The sequence below is a fragment of the Octopus sinensis genome, linkage group LG17 (assembly GCF_006345805.1).
Source record: "Octopus sinensis linkage group LG17, ASM634580v1, whole genome shotgun sequence".
NCBI classification, from domain to species: domain Eukaryota; kingdom Metazoa; phylum Mollusca; class Cephalopoda; order Octopoda; family Octopodidae; genus Octopus; species Octopus sinensis.
This window is the reverse complement of record NC_043013.1, coordinates 46,291,519-46,309,686: the sequence shown is the minus strand read 5'-3', so window position 1 is coordinate 46,309,686 and position 18,168 is coordinate 46,291,519. Positions and strand designations below refer to the sequence as shown.

General features: G+C 33.6%; 1 protein-coding gene across 10 annotated transcripts in view; it reads left to right on the top strand.

Moving 5' to 3' along the window:
- Positions 1–18,168, top strand: part of LOC115220821 (NGFI-A-binding protein 1) — a 256,324-nt gene that overhangs the window by 127,920 nt on the left and 110,236 nt on the right. For all 10 annotated transcript variants that reach the window (XM_036510547.1, XM_036510548.1, XM_029790988.2 and 7 more), the window contains 2 exons: positions 8,931–9,068; positions 15,901–16,130. In XM_036510547.1, coding sequence (XP_036366440.1) covers positions 8,931–9,068; positions 15,901–16,130 — 368 coding nt within the window. The remainder of the gene's footprint in view (positions 1–8,930; positions 9,069–15,900; positions 16,131–18,168) is intronic.

The following is an 18,168-nucleotide window of genomic DNA, read 5'->3' as shown; positions in this document are numbered from 1 at the left end:
TAGTGACGGGGACGTAAACACACCAGCATTGGTTGTCAAGCAATGCTAGGGGGACAAACACAGACACACAAACATATACATACACATACATACATATACATATATACGAAAGGCTTCTTTCAGTTTCCGTCTACCAAATCCACTCACAAGGCATTGGTCGGCCCGAGGCTATAGCAGAAGACACTTGCCCAAGATGCTACGCAGTGGGACTGAACCCAGAACCATGTGGTTGGTAGGCAAGCTACTTACCACGCAGCCACTCCTGCGCCTATGTGTATATAAAAGTATATAAACAGCTTATTACTCCATGATGGATATAAAAGTCTTCTATGATGAATATGGTGGGTAGCAGAATACGTTTTTGTGTGATTTTGCATGATATACATACACACGTATGTACATACATATGCATGTGCATATTTGACTGCACCCAGTGTTAATTCACCTGGGTGTGGAGCAAGTTAAATAAAGCATTCCACTCAAATACTTATTAAAATACAGGTACACAGTATCTATTGTCAATGCATTTCACATACATAAAATGAAATAAATATTCTTTAAAAAATAATAATTATAGTAATTTACAAAGATGTCTTTGAATCTTCGAGATGTCTTTTCTGTGAATATATTTCTTTCATTCTTTACATATTTGCTAGACTTTTTTTTTTTCATTTTATTTTATTTACATAGCACAGAACATAACCTCTAAAAACAATGTTTGGTAAAAATATATACAGTAGCTGAACTGCAATTAGCTTCTCCCTTCTCAAAAATTTAAAGCCAGTAATTCTCCAGCTATTTTATATGCTACTAATTATCTTGCTATTCTGGGAAAAATTGAAGTAACTGCTACTTTTTTTCCCCTTCCGTTTTTGTTTTTACTTGATTCTGTTTTATAACTATTTACTCAACAAATTAATCACATTTCAACATTTATGCTCGTTGATTTGTGCTGCTAGTTTCACAGGAATTGCAATATGTCACTTAGTAATATGTAAAAGAATTTTAATTCTCATTTAAGCCGATATTTTAAATAACCGATATTTTCATTGGCGCTATCCGTATCTGTTGTCCCTTTTTGACTGTTGCCTGTAGGAGATAGTTTCTAATTCAATTCCCTTGTCCCTTTGCAATTTCTAATCCTGGAGTTCAATTTTACCTTAAAATGAAAGGAAAAAATGTTTTATTCAAAAAATTGCTAGGGTTCCTTATTTCTGCGAAATTGCTTTAGACACAGTGTTTTTGTTTGTTGTTTACAAAATGAGATTAATTCTACATCATATAGTTGGCCCATCAAATCAACTCTGCCACTCACTTTTATTAGTTTTATTTATTTTTTTATTCTTAATATTTAATTTCTGATTTTTACTTACATAACTGAAACCATATCATAAGCTGATCTTTAATAAGATTTACAATGATTTTGGTGTTTTCTCTACAGAATCTTACTGAACTAAACCTAGCAATACTTATCCTCCCTGCATGCCTATAGATATGGCTTCCTGTAGCAAAGAAGGCTTTTGTTGTTGTTGTTGCTGTTGTAGTGTATAGCTTGTTAATACAGTGGTAGAGCTAATTTTTGAGCAGCCATTTAATCGTTAAGAGAACTTTTTACCAAATCGACACAACGATTTGTATTCAATTTTACTGTAAAAGAAATTTCTTTGACTATTTCTTTATCAGTTCAAATTTATTTTTGAGATGTTTACAACTCTGGAATTTTGTCTTTAGTTGTTTTTTTTTCCTTGTATTATTATTATTATTATTATTATTATTATTATTATCATTTTCATTATTATCATTGTCAAAATAAAGTATCAGTTAAGTTCGGGGAAGGGGGTTAATATAATTGACTAAACTCTTGTTGCACCTATGGTAGAAACAACAACAACAGCTTCTTGTACTTACCACCACCACCACCACCACCACCACTACTACTAATACTACTACTATTACTACTGCTACTACATTGAAGGATGACAGAATGACAGCTACATTAGAGCATTGATGATATTTAATTTATTAGATTTCTTGAATTATTTATTATATTCTTCTACACTGGGTTTAATCGCAACTGTGGTTGCTTTATCCCCCTCGGGGTCAATTAACCATGCCATGCCACTTAACAAATTTGTAATCATTTACCTTTGTGAGAAATTATTATTTAATCAAGAAGGTTAAAGTTGTTTGCACAATTGTACTAAATTACCTACAAAGACTTGAGTCTATTTTGCTTACAAAGTTAATGAGTTTAAATCCTGAGCTTGTTATCCATTCGAGAAGACAAAACGTTACTAGTGATTCATTGCTTTGCCTCGAGCTTTCATCTCCTGATGGATTCATAGGAGCATCATTGTGGCATATGATGTGTTTTGGACTGTTTTAGACCAAGCACAGCCCATCCCTTTCCAGCTCTGACCAAGACTGATTTCTTCTAGAAAAACACAAACTGCCATAAAAAAGGGTTAACAACCTCAGGATGGATGAAAGGCAAGGTTGACCTCAGCAGTATTTGTACTCAGGGCACGGAGGGCTGGAACAAATACTGCAAGGCAATCCGATGCTTTAATAATTCCTCTTTCTCTGGAAATTTGTCATTATGTCAGTTAAGGGTTAGCAAGTGCACTTGTAGAATGAAGTAACTTAGCCCTTTTGTTATTGATTGCATCAGGGAGGAGATAATGTTGAGATCTGTTACAAAGTTTCACTGATAATTGCTGATAAAGTTTGTTCTAAGTAAAAATTGTATTAATTAATCGTGCTATTAAATTATAATCAGTGAGAATCCGGAAATTGTGTTTCCTGTTAATCTTATGTTAAAAACAAGATTTTGTTTTACTTTTCTCAAATAACTCAGATTTTTTATTGTTACTCATTTGAAAATATTGGCCCTTTTCTGTTAGTATTGCAAGTTTGTGACTTCACATTTCAAATACAAGAGCAGTGGTTCTTAATCGAGGTCTATTTGACCCCTGAAGGTCCATATAAGATTTGAGTGGGTTGGGTGAGGGGTCCGTGCAAGCAAAACTGTATCCACAACAGTATGTTAAGGTCCCATGAAAAAATTTGATTTAAATGTATTTATTGCCAGAAACAGCTGGGCTTCTTTCTCTAATGTTTTACATAGTTCAACCTACACAAGTTAATGTATGAAAAACAAAACAGGAATTTTGAAAAAAGCATCTATAAAACTAGTTTTTAAACATCGAATGACTATGGGGACCCACCAGAATAAAATAGTAATCAATTGGATCCATAGGTAAAAAAGAGTGGGTGATAACCACTGAGCTAGGGTGTGAGTGTGAGTGTGTTTTGTAGAATTTTATCTGAAACCTATCTTTACATTGCTACTCCATATTAAAAGTTATATAGTCATGAAGCCATTTGTCCAATTAGCATTCACCTACCCAAACAATTAGCTAATTGATCAATTATATGATTGCTGACTGTAAACCTGACACCCAAGGCATTGGAATTTGCTTTTGCAACTAAGGTGAAGTATAAGTAATGTTTAGAAGCTAAAGAAAGGGTTCTTAGCTGTTATTGTGGATACTTTGGCAATGATAATAGCTGAGTTGATAATAATTAATGTGATTGTGGAACAGTTGTTTTATTTTGAGATACACTATGGACATAGTTGTGGCTAGGATTGAGTACTGTCGAAAATCTGACTAATGTAATAAAGACAGATTCTGAACTGCAAAGGAAATTTTTGTAGATCAGGAAACAGCTGATACTCCTAATCCAGTTCATTTCCAAATCAAGATTCCAGTGTATGTCTCCAGATTCTGCTGAATAAAGCAAACTACAGATAGCTCCCTGGATAAGACATCTTTCTGTCACAGTTTCTGCCACTGAGTTAAATTCTTCCAAATGGACGATTTGGAAAACTCAGTTCTTGTCATTAATAAGGCTGTATTTGGTCAATTAAAGGGTGGCAAAACTCTAAAAAATAAAGAAATCTGTATTTGTGTGTGTGTGTGTGTTAACATCCCCGTGACTTAGCTGTTTAGCAAAAGAACTCAATAGAGTAAGTACCTGGCTTTAAAACAAAGAAAAAACTAAGCACTGGAGTTGATTCATTCAACTAAAAATTCTTCAAGGTAGTGCCCCAGCATGGCCACAGTCTAATGACTGAAACAAGTAAAAGATAAAAGACAATATCAACAGCACTGTTTGCTACAATGAGTTAAATCACCAATGGTACCCCACTTGTTGCTGGCTGGGTACTGGATGTTGAGAATGTAGTGAAACTAGTAATTTGAAATATATCTTAGAAATTACAATTTATATGAATATCTTATAGTTTCTTCAGCACTTAGATATATTTTTTGTTTTTATTTATTTATTTTTCGGATAAAAGTTGAAAATTGTATTTTTCATTAGAAAGTCTCATGTATAATTTAGTTGATTTTAGGAGAATAATCTAATAGAGTCTCAATCTTTGTAATGAATGAATATTAATCCATTATATTTATGATTGATAATTTCTTTTTCTGTAATATAATTAAAGAACTTAAATATAATTTTATAACTAGCATTATGTGGTAAAATCTATTGTTTCTAAACTTCCAAACTTTTAGTGTTGGTTCTGATAAAATTTAATGGAAGAATTTTTAAATATTTCTATTCTAATGCATCATAACATGTTTTATGTGGTATAGAAATTCTTAACAGTTTTACTAACTTTTTCCATTAAACTTTTAAAATGTTACCAAATAGCTGAAACAAATGCGAAGAAAATTGAGAAGAGTCTTAAATTTTATGGAAATTTGATAGGTGATGTACTTAGAGATGATATTTTAATTGTAATCTCAGAAAAAAGGAGAGACCTAAGAAAATTTGGTTCTAATTCAAAATAGCTATCATTAACCCTTTAGCATTTAAACCAGTTATATCTGGCTCAAATATCCTAGCTGTTTTAAGTTCAAATTGGCCAAATCCAGTCTCTCTTACCTACCCTACAATGTCATTCTAGAAATAAACAATCACGTCATTGAGATTTCAAAGCTATGAGCTGATGCAGGATAAATTCTAAACAATGTGAATAAATAAAGCATTGCATTTGACAGAATAATGTGAATGTTAGAGGGTTAAGGAAACTGCCCTGTGGGATTAGATTAAAAGAGATTCAGAATAAATGGAATTTATATTGGTAACATCTAAGCAGTTGGTTAGAGACTATCTGCACATTCTTCCTCTTATGATCTATCTATACTTTTGAAATAACTCAGACCTCATGTTTAAATATATAAATGTCATAATCTACCCTGGTACCAGTTGTTTGCCTGTTTGTATTTTTATTCTGTTATACTTGTATCTGTTCAAACGAAAAATTGCATATAGCCAGTTATCGTTAGGCAGCTATATATATATATATATATATATATCACATGATCACATGACCAACCAGACTATCAGATGTTGTTACACATCGCTGGTCACAATGCGTTCGCATTGTTTTAGCCTTCGAATGACGCCACCCCACTAGCTAAGTGAGCAGGCCAACAGAAGAAAGAGCGGTGAAAGAGTACAGCACCACCCCCTGCCGGAGCCTTGTGGAGCTTTTAGGTGTTTTCGCTCAATAAACACTCACAACGCCCGGTCTGGGAATCGAAACCGCGATCCTACGACCACGAGTCTGCTGCCCTAACCACTGGGCCATTGCGCCTCCATAAATATATATGAGAGAGAGAGAGAGAGCAAAATGAGAAAAATCTATATATGTATGTATTGGCAAACAAGTTAAAATTTTAAAAGACATAGTTTTACACATAGGTAGCTGAAAGTTCGCATTGAGACACATGCACTTTCAAAGAGAAAAATCATGGACTATGTAAGAGTTCTTTAAATATTAACCAACAGAATTTCTAACAAGAAACAACAGCAAAAGAAGTCTATGATTACATGTTGTGAGATCTAGCAGTAACAGGCATATATCTCTTTAGCAGCTTTTTTCCCCCTAATGGCTTTATATTGGTGTAGACAGTCTCTTACTAATTCTAGTGATTATTCATATAGGGGAGGGGAGCACTCCGTCGGTTACGACGACAAGGGTTCCGGTTGATCCGATCAACGGAACAGCCTGCTCGTGAAATTAACGTGTAAGTGGCTGAGCACTCCACAGACATATGTACCCTTAACGTAGTTCTCGGGGATATTCAACGTGACACAGAGAGTGACAAGTCCGGCCCATTGAAATACAGGTACAACAGAAACAGGAAGTAAGAGTGAGAGAAAGTTGTGGTGAAAGAGTACAGCAGGGATCACCACCATCCCCTGCCGGAGCCTTGTGGAGCTTTAGGTGTTTTCGCTCAATAAACACTCACAACGCCCGGTCTGGGAATCGAAACCACGAGTCCGCTGCCCTAACCACTGGGCCATTGCGCCTCCACTGATTATTCATATAGTAGTAACATTCAATATTTTGAAGATTTGCATACGGTCGACCTGGAGTCCTGAATTTACAACTAACTTTGTGGGGGTTTTCATAGGCAAGGTACATAACCCTCCTCACCTCAGTTTGCTTGGCTGATAAAAATGGCTTTCACTCATACTTTCACAGTTGGACTTATTGATGGAAAGGACAGTGTGAAACACCAATAACGTTTCCTTATCTTAATTGTGCAGTGCAGTGTAATTATTGCATTATCTTTCTGTATTTTCTAAGCTGAGTGTTTGTCATTACATAGATGGGTTGGCTTAGTCTTTACGTAGATAACAATGTAAATATTCATGTTTGTGGTTGCAATATGAAAACTACTACTACTACTACTGATATGTCGAAGGTTTCATTTCAAGATTTTCTTCAAGAACATTTTACTTCTTCGTAGCAATAGAAAAATCTGAAGTTGCCTCATGGCATCTTGAGTGCATACAAAGGTGGGGGGGGGGGGGGCGGTTAAAGTAAAAAAAAAAAAAAAAAAGGAAGGAAAAAGAAATGGCTCATTTTTGCAGATTTCTATCTATTTTCCAATGTATTTTTCTTGGGTACAGTAAGTGTCGGTTTGGAAGTTCTCTTTAAAGTCTTTAGTTCATTAAGGTTTTTTTTTTTAAAGTATTTCTAAACTTCAAAAAATAAACTGAAGCCTAAACATATAATTCTATTTCCATTATTCTTGACAGTATTCTCGATGTTACTTTCCAAAAGCAAAATTTCATAGATGAAGTTCAAGTCTAATTCTCTAATAGTATCTTTTTTTCCTTTTTTTTTTTTTATTTTTTTTATTTTAGTTTAGCATATTTTTGTTTTGCCATTGTTGTTTATGCTTTTTTTGTCCATCATGCAGTTGGTTCCTACACTGATATTCCACCTATAATATTTTCTTGCGATTTAATCTCTTTAATTTCAGTTCTCTATATTTTCCTCTATTTAATGTACATGTACTTCAACTGAACCTGGATGTGCTATAAAATACAGCATAAATCTTTCCTAAATAAGACTTTTTTTTTTACAAGCTAAAAGAATATTCTTTTCAAACTGCTTAAATAAAATAAAAACTTTCAATACAAAATATTTGATAAGAGCAAAACACAGAGAAAAAAAAATATATATAGTGAGGGGATTTACTTTTTTTTTGTTGTTGTTAATTTAATACTTTTTCTTTAATTCCATTTTTATAACTGTCATTTTATACATTTTATATTCTTTTCAAATATTGGTTCGCCAAGTATGGAATATTTTTAACTGCTCATTATCTGTTGGTTTGGTGAGACTCCTCTTTAGACTTCACTAACCTGAAGGCAAATAGCTTGAATTAAAATTCACTTTTTAAATAAATAAATAAATAAATATTAAAAAAAAAGGAAAAAGTAAAAATAAAAAAAAAGAAAAAGAAAAAAGAAAACACAGCTTCCACTCTGCATTTCATGCTTCTATGAAATAATAATTCTATTGAAGTATTTAAAAAGCATATTTTCTCTATCATTGAAATCTTTTGTGTTGTTTTAGAAATAGAATGAAGATATCCACACTTTGAAAGAAAATGAAAAAGAATTGTCAGCAGAAAAATAACATAAAACTACTGGAAGTGCATGTTCTTTAGATGTAGAGTTCAATACACGTTTTAGTTTGATAACATATAAGTTTGATTTTTCTTAAATGTTTTCAAATGTTGTCTTGCAAAAGATATAAAGGCTTAGGTATCGGTTTAGTTTTTATTAATTTACATTTCATATCAGGTGCTTATTTGCTTCTGTTTCATTTTATTACTAATATTGATGGCAAGTTTTGTTGGAATAGTTTTCTTTTAAAACAGAACTTTTACCTTGATTTTGTTTTGTTTTTAAACTATTCATGTTTTGACTTGAATAAAAAGCTACTAGTGTTGTAGTGAAGTAACTTTACATTAAAAATTCAAACAGTTTTGACAGTACAAAAGATTTTATAAATACTGTGAATTATTCTAGAGTCAATATTTAAATAATAAAAGTGTTAAATGTCTAATATCAATAACTGTACTTCTTCCTTTTGTCTCTTTAGAAAAAGAAGTTATATCATACAATTAGAATTGATATTATTAAATATTTTCTCTTACTATTTTTGAATTTTTTATATATAATTTTTATTTATATTTACTTTTTCTCACTTGTATAATGTACAAACAAGAAAGCTGTGTGAATATCTAAAAATTAGAAGAAAAAAAATTAAAAACAAAGGGAAAACCTTGCAAAAGCAATGTGAATTTACCAGTTAGGAAAAAGTTTCAATAAATAATTCAGAATGTTTATTGATCTCCCAATATTCCATTCAGATTGAATCTTATAATCTTTTGATTGTTTTGCCTTTTTTTTTTATCATTTGATTGCTTTCTATTATTTTACATTGTGTTGTAAAACAAACAAAATTATCTCACCATATTTTTTTTTTTTTCCATAACAATCAATTTTTGTCTCTTAAAAATGATAAGAAGCTTTCTCTCTATTTTCAGGAGGAGATGATGTTCAACAATTGTGTGAAGCTGGAGAGGAAGAATTTCTTGAGATTATGGCTCTGGTAGGCATGGCAAGTAAACCTCTGCATGTTAGACGTTTACAAAAAGCACTCCAAGAGTGGGTAGCAAATCCAGGTAGGAATATTTGCTTTCTTCTTGTAGAGTATTTACTTGGTAATCCATTTACTATCATTCCTCCCGTGGAACTGTAGCTCTTTTGTTTGTTTTAATAGAAGCAAGATGAATAACAACAGTTGAAAACTAGATTTTTATATCAGATACTGAACCACTATCAGAGACACTACATGGGAGATATAAGGCATATTCCTGATTTATAATAAACATGTACCTACATGTATTTCGGAAAGGTCTCTATATACACAAGCAGGTTGAACATCTTTGTGAAAAAATTCTAAAACCTTGTTAGATACTATTATCATTTATATATAAATCTTTGCAAACATGTTTCATGCTGGTTTTCTCAACTGAATCACACGGATCCTTGCTCTGTATAGATCAACCCCGTACTCATCTTATTATTCCTTTCTGAACTCTCATTTTACGAAACACTCTCCCAAGCAGAAACTCAAAATATTAAAAAAATATATATCAGCAACTTTTCATTCAGTTATTTTCTTCCTTGCCTTTTTTTTATATGGCTTGGCTTGCATGACCTCAGACTATACAGCAGCTGAGTAAACAAACACACAAGAATACAAAACAGTTTTTATTGTTAAAATCTCTACTTGTGGCTTCATATATATATCTTAGTGCTGCTTTCCATTCTTCTACCACTTCTGCTTCATGATAGCTTTGGAGCCTACAGCCCCCAAAGAAATATAAATACAATAGTAACTTTTTACCATCATCATTTCCATTAGATTGTACTGAAATCTCTCTCTCTCTCTCTCTCTCTCTCTCTCTTAAAACCTGCAAAATCTCTATTCTTATTCACACAATTGCCTTCGTTCTTCAAGTACCCCCATCCATGGTACCCCACACTTCAGTTTGATATTTTGTATTTCCCATCTCTGCATATATTATATCTGTAGTTATGTATTTATAAAGATAAAAATTCATTCAACCCACTTACCAGAGCAATAAACAGAGTCAATATTTTGATGTTTTATCAATTTGTGATCTGCCTTTTTGACTTTGAGGCGCAGGAGAGCAGGCAGGAATTATGATATTTATAATTTTCTCAATTGCGTTAGAGGTATAAATGAAATAGAATCACACACATGGTTTATATAGAATTTTATATCTATAGTATGGCACACATTATTTCAAATTCTATAATGGGCAAAAGTATCACTCACTGTTTTCATCTGTTCATAGAGTGGTGAGCTGGCAGAATCATTAGCATGCAAGGCTAAATGCTAATTGGTATTTCATCTGTCTTTAGATTCTAAGTTCAAATTCCGCCAAGGTTGACTTTGCCTTTCATCCTTTCAGAGATGCATGGGAGCTTAATCAAAATGTTTTAAATAATATATATAATATACTGAGCCGTGATAGAAAATTCAACATCCCTGAACACATCCGTCGTCAACCAGGAGAATTCATCTACGAAGCAATTGCCCCAGCTCCCAAATCAGGGTTGGCGAAAGCAATGTGGTGGACAACAAAAAACCTGGCTGACGACAGTCAAGGCTGATCTGGAACCCAATCTAGGCCCCCATATCTACGGTGTTCGCCGCTGGAATAAGGAGTGGTTGGAGATCACGCGGTCGTTAGCCTCAAATTGCCAGGCCTGGTCGGCGTTTGTGAGAGATGCAGCGTTGAGGATGAATGAAGCCAGCTCAACCCACTCCGGGTGAATGCTGTAAGAAGAAGAAGAAGAAGAAAATTCAACAAAAAAAGTACTCCATCTGATGATAGATAAACATTATTTAAAGGACACAATACATGTATTAAAGTGCTACTAATAGTTTCATAGTTCGTTATGATGTGTGGTTTGCGCCTGAAGAATATGTTTGAGTTTTCTCAATATATGAAACTATTAGTAGCGCTTTAATACATGTATAGGCGCAGGAGTGGCTGTGTGGTAAGTAGCTTGTTTACTAACCACATGGTTCCGGGTTCAGTCCCACTGCGTGGCATCTTGGGCAAGTGTCTTTTGCTATAACCCCGGGCCGACCAATGCCTTGTGAGTGGATTTGGTAGACGGAAACTGAAAGAAGCCTGTCGTATATATATATATATATGTGTGTGTGTGTGTGTGTTTGTCCCCCTAGCATTGCTTGACAACCGATGCTGGTGTGTTTATGTCCCCGTCACTTAGTGGTTCGGCAAAAGAGACCGATAGAATAAGTACTGGGCTTACAAAGAATAAGTCCCAGGGTCGATTTGATCGACTAAAGGCGGTGCTCCAGCATGGCTGCAGTCAAATGACTGAAACAAGTAAAAGAGAGAGTATACTTTTAGTCACTGTCTGCAGATGAGACAATTTACAATTGCTTAAACAAATATAACTGGATCTTATATACGTGGAGATTTTTTTAAGTATACAAATGAAGTATACAAAAAGCCATGGCTGTGGAATTATTATTATAAGATGCAATATGTTGATGGAATTTGGAATCATGAATTGGTAGAGATTTAAAGTCATGGCAACAAAAGAAGACTCAGATTAGACTTCCACAGAAGAGTCATACTCACAGTTAGGATGATACAGATGGTAGCCCTACTGACCTTAGAAAAGCAGGTGTGTGTGTGTGTGGCGGCAGCAGCAACAGTAGTAGTAGTAGAAGTAGAAGTAGTAGAGGTAGTAGTCGTGGTGATGGTTATGGTAGTAGTAGTAGTAGTAGTAGTAGTAGTAGCAGCAGCAGTAGTAGTAGAGGTGGTGGTGGTGGTTATGGTAGTGGTAGTAGTAGTAGTTCAGGTTTGATAACTTTCTTGAAGAAAAGCAGCACTTTCTCTGTCTTTCACTTGAGCAAGAACCTCGACTGATTTAAATGCTCCATAGTTTTACAACTGTTATTCATTTAATTGTGTTTTAAGAGATGACAAGCAATTTAATCTCAAAACAATGGAATTCCACAATAAATACAAGTAAAACAGTTTCTTTGCTGGCAAACATTTTTTTCCCCTTATCTTATTAATATTAAATGTTTTCTAATTTTGTTTTAATACATTATCATCAAAAGAAAGCATTATTAGCCTGTAACACCCACGGACACACAGACACACGCATGTCCATACTTACAAATATGTTTATGTGTGTGGTGGGAGTTTGTATGTACAGAGAAAAAGAGACAGGCTTCTTTCAGTTTCCATCTATTGAATTTAGTCAGCTTGGGGTTATAATATCAGAAGCTTGCCCACGACGCCACACAGTGGCACCTTAGGTAAGTTTCTTCTGATATGTTCCCATGTGACACTGAGAAGGGAGTCTCTTTACTATGCAGTTATATCTTCATATACCTATTTCTTTACTACCCACAAGGGGCTAAACACAGAGGGGACAAACAAGGACAGACAAACGGATTAAGTCGATTACATCGACCGCAGTGCGTAACTGGTACTTAATTTATCGACCCCGAAAGGATGAAAGGCAAAGTTGACCTCGGCGGAATTTGAACTCAGAACGTAATGGCAGACGAAATACCTATTTCTTTACTACCCTCAAGGGGCTAAACACAGAGGGGACAAACAAGGACAGACAAACGGATTAAGTTGATTACATCGACCCCCAGTGCATAACTGGCACTTAATTTATCAACCCCGAAAGGATAAAAGGCAAAGTCGACCTCGGCGGAATTTGAACTCAGAACGTAACGGCAGACGAAATACCGCTAAGCATTTCGCCCAGCGTGCTAACATTTCTGCCAGCTCGCCGCCTTCATCTTTATATACCACACATGTGGTATATCTTCATATACCACACAACCATACCTGCATGTGTGTGTGTATAATCATATGCATTTTCATGTTTTTTTTTATTGTTTGTATTTTCTAAGCAGCTCCTCTGTATTTGAGATAACAAGCTATTATCACCTTCCATTCTTGCTGCATTTTTGTTTTCCTAATTAAATATTTCTAATCCAGAAGTTTCTCCTTGTTTTCTCTGCATATAACACAAATACAATATCTATCATCATCAATCTCAGGTTTTGTGAAATATAACAATCTTCTGTATTAACACCTGCTCAAAGTGGAAGCTTTTTCTGTTGTTTTTTTTTTTTTTTTTTTTTTTTTTTTGACATCCTTATACATTTACTCACCGTATTCCACTGATTTAGCCATCATCTAGCCTCTGCAGTTTTGCAGTTCAAGTTCCACATTAACGATATTTTTTGGAAACAATCAGCTAAAAAACAACGTTAAGTGTCAGGTTTTTAACAATGAATATTACAGAAATTTGCTTAAGAAGTGGTTTCTAATTCTCATATTGAGGTGTTTAGAACCAAGTAAGGAATGGTATGGAGTCTCAATTAACAACTAAAGATTATTAATTTCACCTTAAAATTTTACATAATCATAAACAGATATAAGTAGGAATATTTTAAAACCATTATTCTATAGAATATATCTATGAAATAGAATTCCTTGATACTTTAATATCTAATTCCTATTATTTTGATGTTCAACACAAAAGTATCCGTTGCAATTTCAATTCAACATTAGGAAATTTCAAAGTTTCCATGCCTTTATTGTAACCAAATTATGCTTGAAGTTTGAACACCTACATTAAATGTACATCATTTTTTTTTTATTTGTTACATTCTTCAATAATTTGTTATACACTAAAATTCTGTGTGATGGTTACAAAACAGTAACTCTGTTATTATCGTATTTAATGTTTTGTCATACCTGCGGGGATTAAATGGGTTCAATTAATGTATATCAGGTTTGTTTAGAGCTAGATACCCTAACTAGGCATAGGAGCGGCTGTGTGGTAAGTAGCTTGTTTACCAACCACACGGTTCTGGATTCAGTTCCACTGCATGGCACCTTGGGCAAGTGTCTTCTACTATAGCCTCGGGCCGACCAAATTCTTGTGAGTGGATTTGGTAGACGGAAACTGAAAGAAGCCCGTCGTATATATGTATATATATATATATAATATATATATATATAATATATATATATATATATATGTATGTGTGTGTATGTGTTTGTGTTTCTGTGTTTGTCCCCCCCACCATTGCTTGACAACCGATGCTGGTGTGTTTACGTTCCCGTAACTTAGCAGTTCGGCAAAAGAGACCGATAGAATAAGTACTAGGCTTACAAAGAATAAGTCCTGGAGTCGATTTGCTCGACTAAAGGCGGTGCTTCAGCATGGCCACAGTCACATGACTGAAACAAGTAAAAGAATAAAAGAGAGTAACTATATGTATAATGAGTTAGTAAACTGTGTAGTATTTACTAAGTCTGCTATTTGTTTTCTGGACAAGCATATAAAAGTTTGAGTTGCAGTCATGCAGTTTTGAGTTCATTCCCACTGCATGGCGCCTTGGGTAAGTATTTTCTGTAGCCCCAGGCCAGCAATTGCCTTGCAAGTGAATTTGGTTGAAGAAAACTATACAAAACCGATCATAGATGTGTGTGGTGAGAGAGAGAGAGAGAGCAATTGATAGATAGACAGATAAATTGATTCTTTGTACAAGACTATGTCTCAAAATTTAAAAAAAAGGCTGCTGAATGATAGTTGGTTTGAGAAACACAACAGCTATATAAATGTTACTTTGTCTAACTTGAGTTTCATTAAATTAATGAAGCCCAGTTTGTCCTAAGATATAGTGAAGCTAGTTCATCAGCGCTGGACATCTTAGTATATTATTAGTTAAGTGCTACGAACACAAAATAAAATAAAGTAATTTAGAGTGAATTATGGCAATTTAGATTGATAAAATGGTGTCATTTGAATATATTTGTCCAGTTCAAGCTGCTTCACAGGATAATCATAAAAAGGAAGATAAGGTATCTTTATATATCATCATTTCCGCTAAATAAATGTGTTACAAGATTATTGTTCCATTTTATTCCCTGAGATTGAGTAAGAAATTTGTTTATACAATAATGAGTTTCTATTCAGAATAACTGATTTGAAACCATTCCTGTAGTGTTTAGTAACAATGATATCTTACATCTTATCTGTAGTATCAGTCAAATTTTTGAGATTTAACAACCTTAAAGCTTGCCAAAATATTGATTGCATCTGGAGTGAACATATGAAAAGTCACTTTTCAATCCATTACCTACTTACTTCTATTTCGACCAAAGATAAGGTTCAATAAACTTTCTTCCAAAACATTGTTAAAGAACTGACAGAATCGCTGACAATTCTTTCTTATAGAATTTCCTTCTGGATGGAAGTTTTAAGTTAGCCAATAAATTGCTTTATAACTTTGTGTCTTTTTATTGACAAGAATTGGCAAAAGTCCATTCTAGTCTCTTTAGGATAGAGTCTCTTGGGGCAACTTCATTCAGACATTTTCATGCCCATTTTAATTTTATTGATTTGCTTTAGTGGCATCAGTTCTGACGTTACCAATAACCTAAACAACTCATTGGACATCCTCCACCACCATTCACTTACAGTTGCCACTAGTCTGTTTTCAAAACATTTCGTTAGCTCTTTGTAGGTAGCAGTTAATCATTTTACCATTATAAATTGGTTTGGCTTAATATAGAGTATGCAATTGTAAAAATTTCTACTGTAAATACAAGTCAAATTAACAGCCAAAAATTTAAAAGTCAAGTAAAAGAAAAGCTTATCAGAAAAAGTAGCCAACCATAACTAGAGATAATCTTGTGGCTGATACTGTCCAACTGTTACTTGTATATTTGACTTGAACTCTCTGTCAAGGAATTGCAGAGATGTTCCACTAACACATAAAAAGCAACAGAGTTTTTTTGCATTAACTTATCGAGATTTTGCTTGTTGATAGTCTTCTTTGCATTGTAGTTTTTTATGATTGCTAAATCTAGGTCCTAAAACAAATCTTTATATTTTCAGCTGCATTCCAAGGTCCAGTTGTTGGTTCATCAAGTCCAGCTCCTGGAAGCATCAGTGCCACTGTGAGGGATCAAACTGCTGTTAATACTTATCCTACATTGCATTCCACACCTCCCATTGTGAATGCTCCTACATGGAACCCTGCCACACATCCGCCTCCTCGTAACATCAGTCCTGCTAACACAGGTAGCTCATCAGGTGCTTCACCCCAAGCCGACATCAAAGTAGAGGTAGGCTTCTCCATTTGTTAACATCTTTTGTATTCTTGTTAATGTTTAATCGTTATTCTTCCATTCTCACCGTTATTGGTGGTAGTGGTGGTAGTGGCAGTGGTGGTGGTGGTCTCTATTTACAGTGGTAATTCTTAACAAAGATATCATTTATCTTGTGTTAATGATGTTATTTAGAGAAATTAATAAATTAAATTCAAGATTTTTTGTAGTTGAGTTAATGTAGAAATGATTTTATTCAAATTCAATATGTGGGCCTTATTTCTACACCCTACTGAAACTAACAAATATCCATGGTTTTAATCTCTGAATCATAACATTAGCATCTTATCATAAATGTTTAACTTTTGAAATTTTAAAATATTTTTTTATTAATGTTCGAAGTAATCAGAGGGCTAAAAAATATTACTGAAATATTCCAAGATTACTAAAACATTAGAATGGATGAAAAGTTGAACTCTTTTCTGCATTAGAAATTATGGTAGTGAAGACAAATCAAAAATTATTTTAATATCTTTACTTGTATTACTTTGTACTATTTTGGCCCAGTTTACTGCTTCCAAGGTAGAACCCTGATACCTATTTGGACATTTGACTAAACCATGCCATTTTCATCAAACCCAATGATACTGGCTTCAGTTGTAAAAAAAGCAACAAAAAAAAAAAACAAACTCAGTTCTTAAGGTTTTGTGTTAATTCACAGAAACATAAAAATTCATTGACTTGAAATAATGTTTGAAAGTTAAGAAATTTCCTAAATCTCTTTTATAATTTGTTTTGAACTTAATTTCCTGAAGGAATATAATTATCAATTGTATTTTTGCAAAGTAAAAGGTAAAATTATTTAAAGTCTTCCAAATATTTTCAAATGAATTAAATCCTCTTCATCCATTCAACATAACACATTTACAATTTGTAAATTGCAGTTATTTTAATTGTTGCCTTTGAAGTTATGATTATAAAATATGTTTGATAATTCAGTTTCATTAGCTTTCATTTTTAACGCTGTCTTTTTTAAAAAAACCCAATTAGTTACAATGTAACTTAATAATAATACATATCTTAAAAAGAATTATGCTCTTTCCTGGGTAGCAAAATTCTAATTGATAATTTTTGTCTTTAAAAAATTTCATTGGCTCCTTGTGATGAAAGACCTTATCTACTGCTATGGAAACACAGTTTAAGAAGTACAACCGAGGATCTTTAATGTCGTGTCTTTCAAGAAATTTCACTGACCTATCAGAGCAGATCTTAATAAAACCTTTTAGAGGCTTCATTGTAAATGTCAGGGATCCACTGCCCAAATCATTGGTTCAATAACAAGGTTTTATGGCTGATCAGTTCTCTTATATTGGTTTAGTAATATGGTTTTATGACTGATCAATTGTCAATGCATGTAAACACACCTATTAAATGACTAAAACGTCTTGATATTATCCAAGTAAATGGCAGCTTGTGTGATAATTTCAAATTTTAAAGTGTCTTTTGTTCTGTCTGATATCAAACTGTTTTTGGTGGAGAGATGTTATTATAATCCTTACATTATTCTGCTGGAATTTCATGTCATTTATTCATATAACTGCCAACATAAGATTCTTACTTTTTGTGATTTGTCCACCTGCTATTTAGAGGACTTATCTTTTCTGTTTCACTTATCATTAAAGTCAACCTCCAGAACATGCCCCATCACAACATACACAAGAACTCTTGACCAAGATCTGTGTCACTACACTTGTTCCCTGAGGTTTGTGCATTTCAAAATGCCTAAAAAAGCCATTTCTTCAAAATCTAAAATAGACCCCCACACCTTGCAATACTGCTTTTGTCAAAGTACGCATCCAGCACCCTTTTAAAGGAGTTAAAAACTACAGTTGTCATCATCATTTCATTAACATTGTTACTATTAAAGTGTTACCATTCCCACTCCAAGAGGGTGTGGTACACTGGAGCAAGAAGTCAAAAGAAAATACAAAAGGAAAAAAAAAAAAGAAACTTTTTACTTTTCCAAGTAGTTGATTTATCTTCAGGCTTCTTGCCA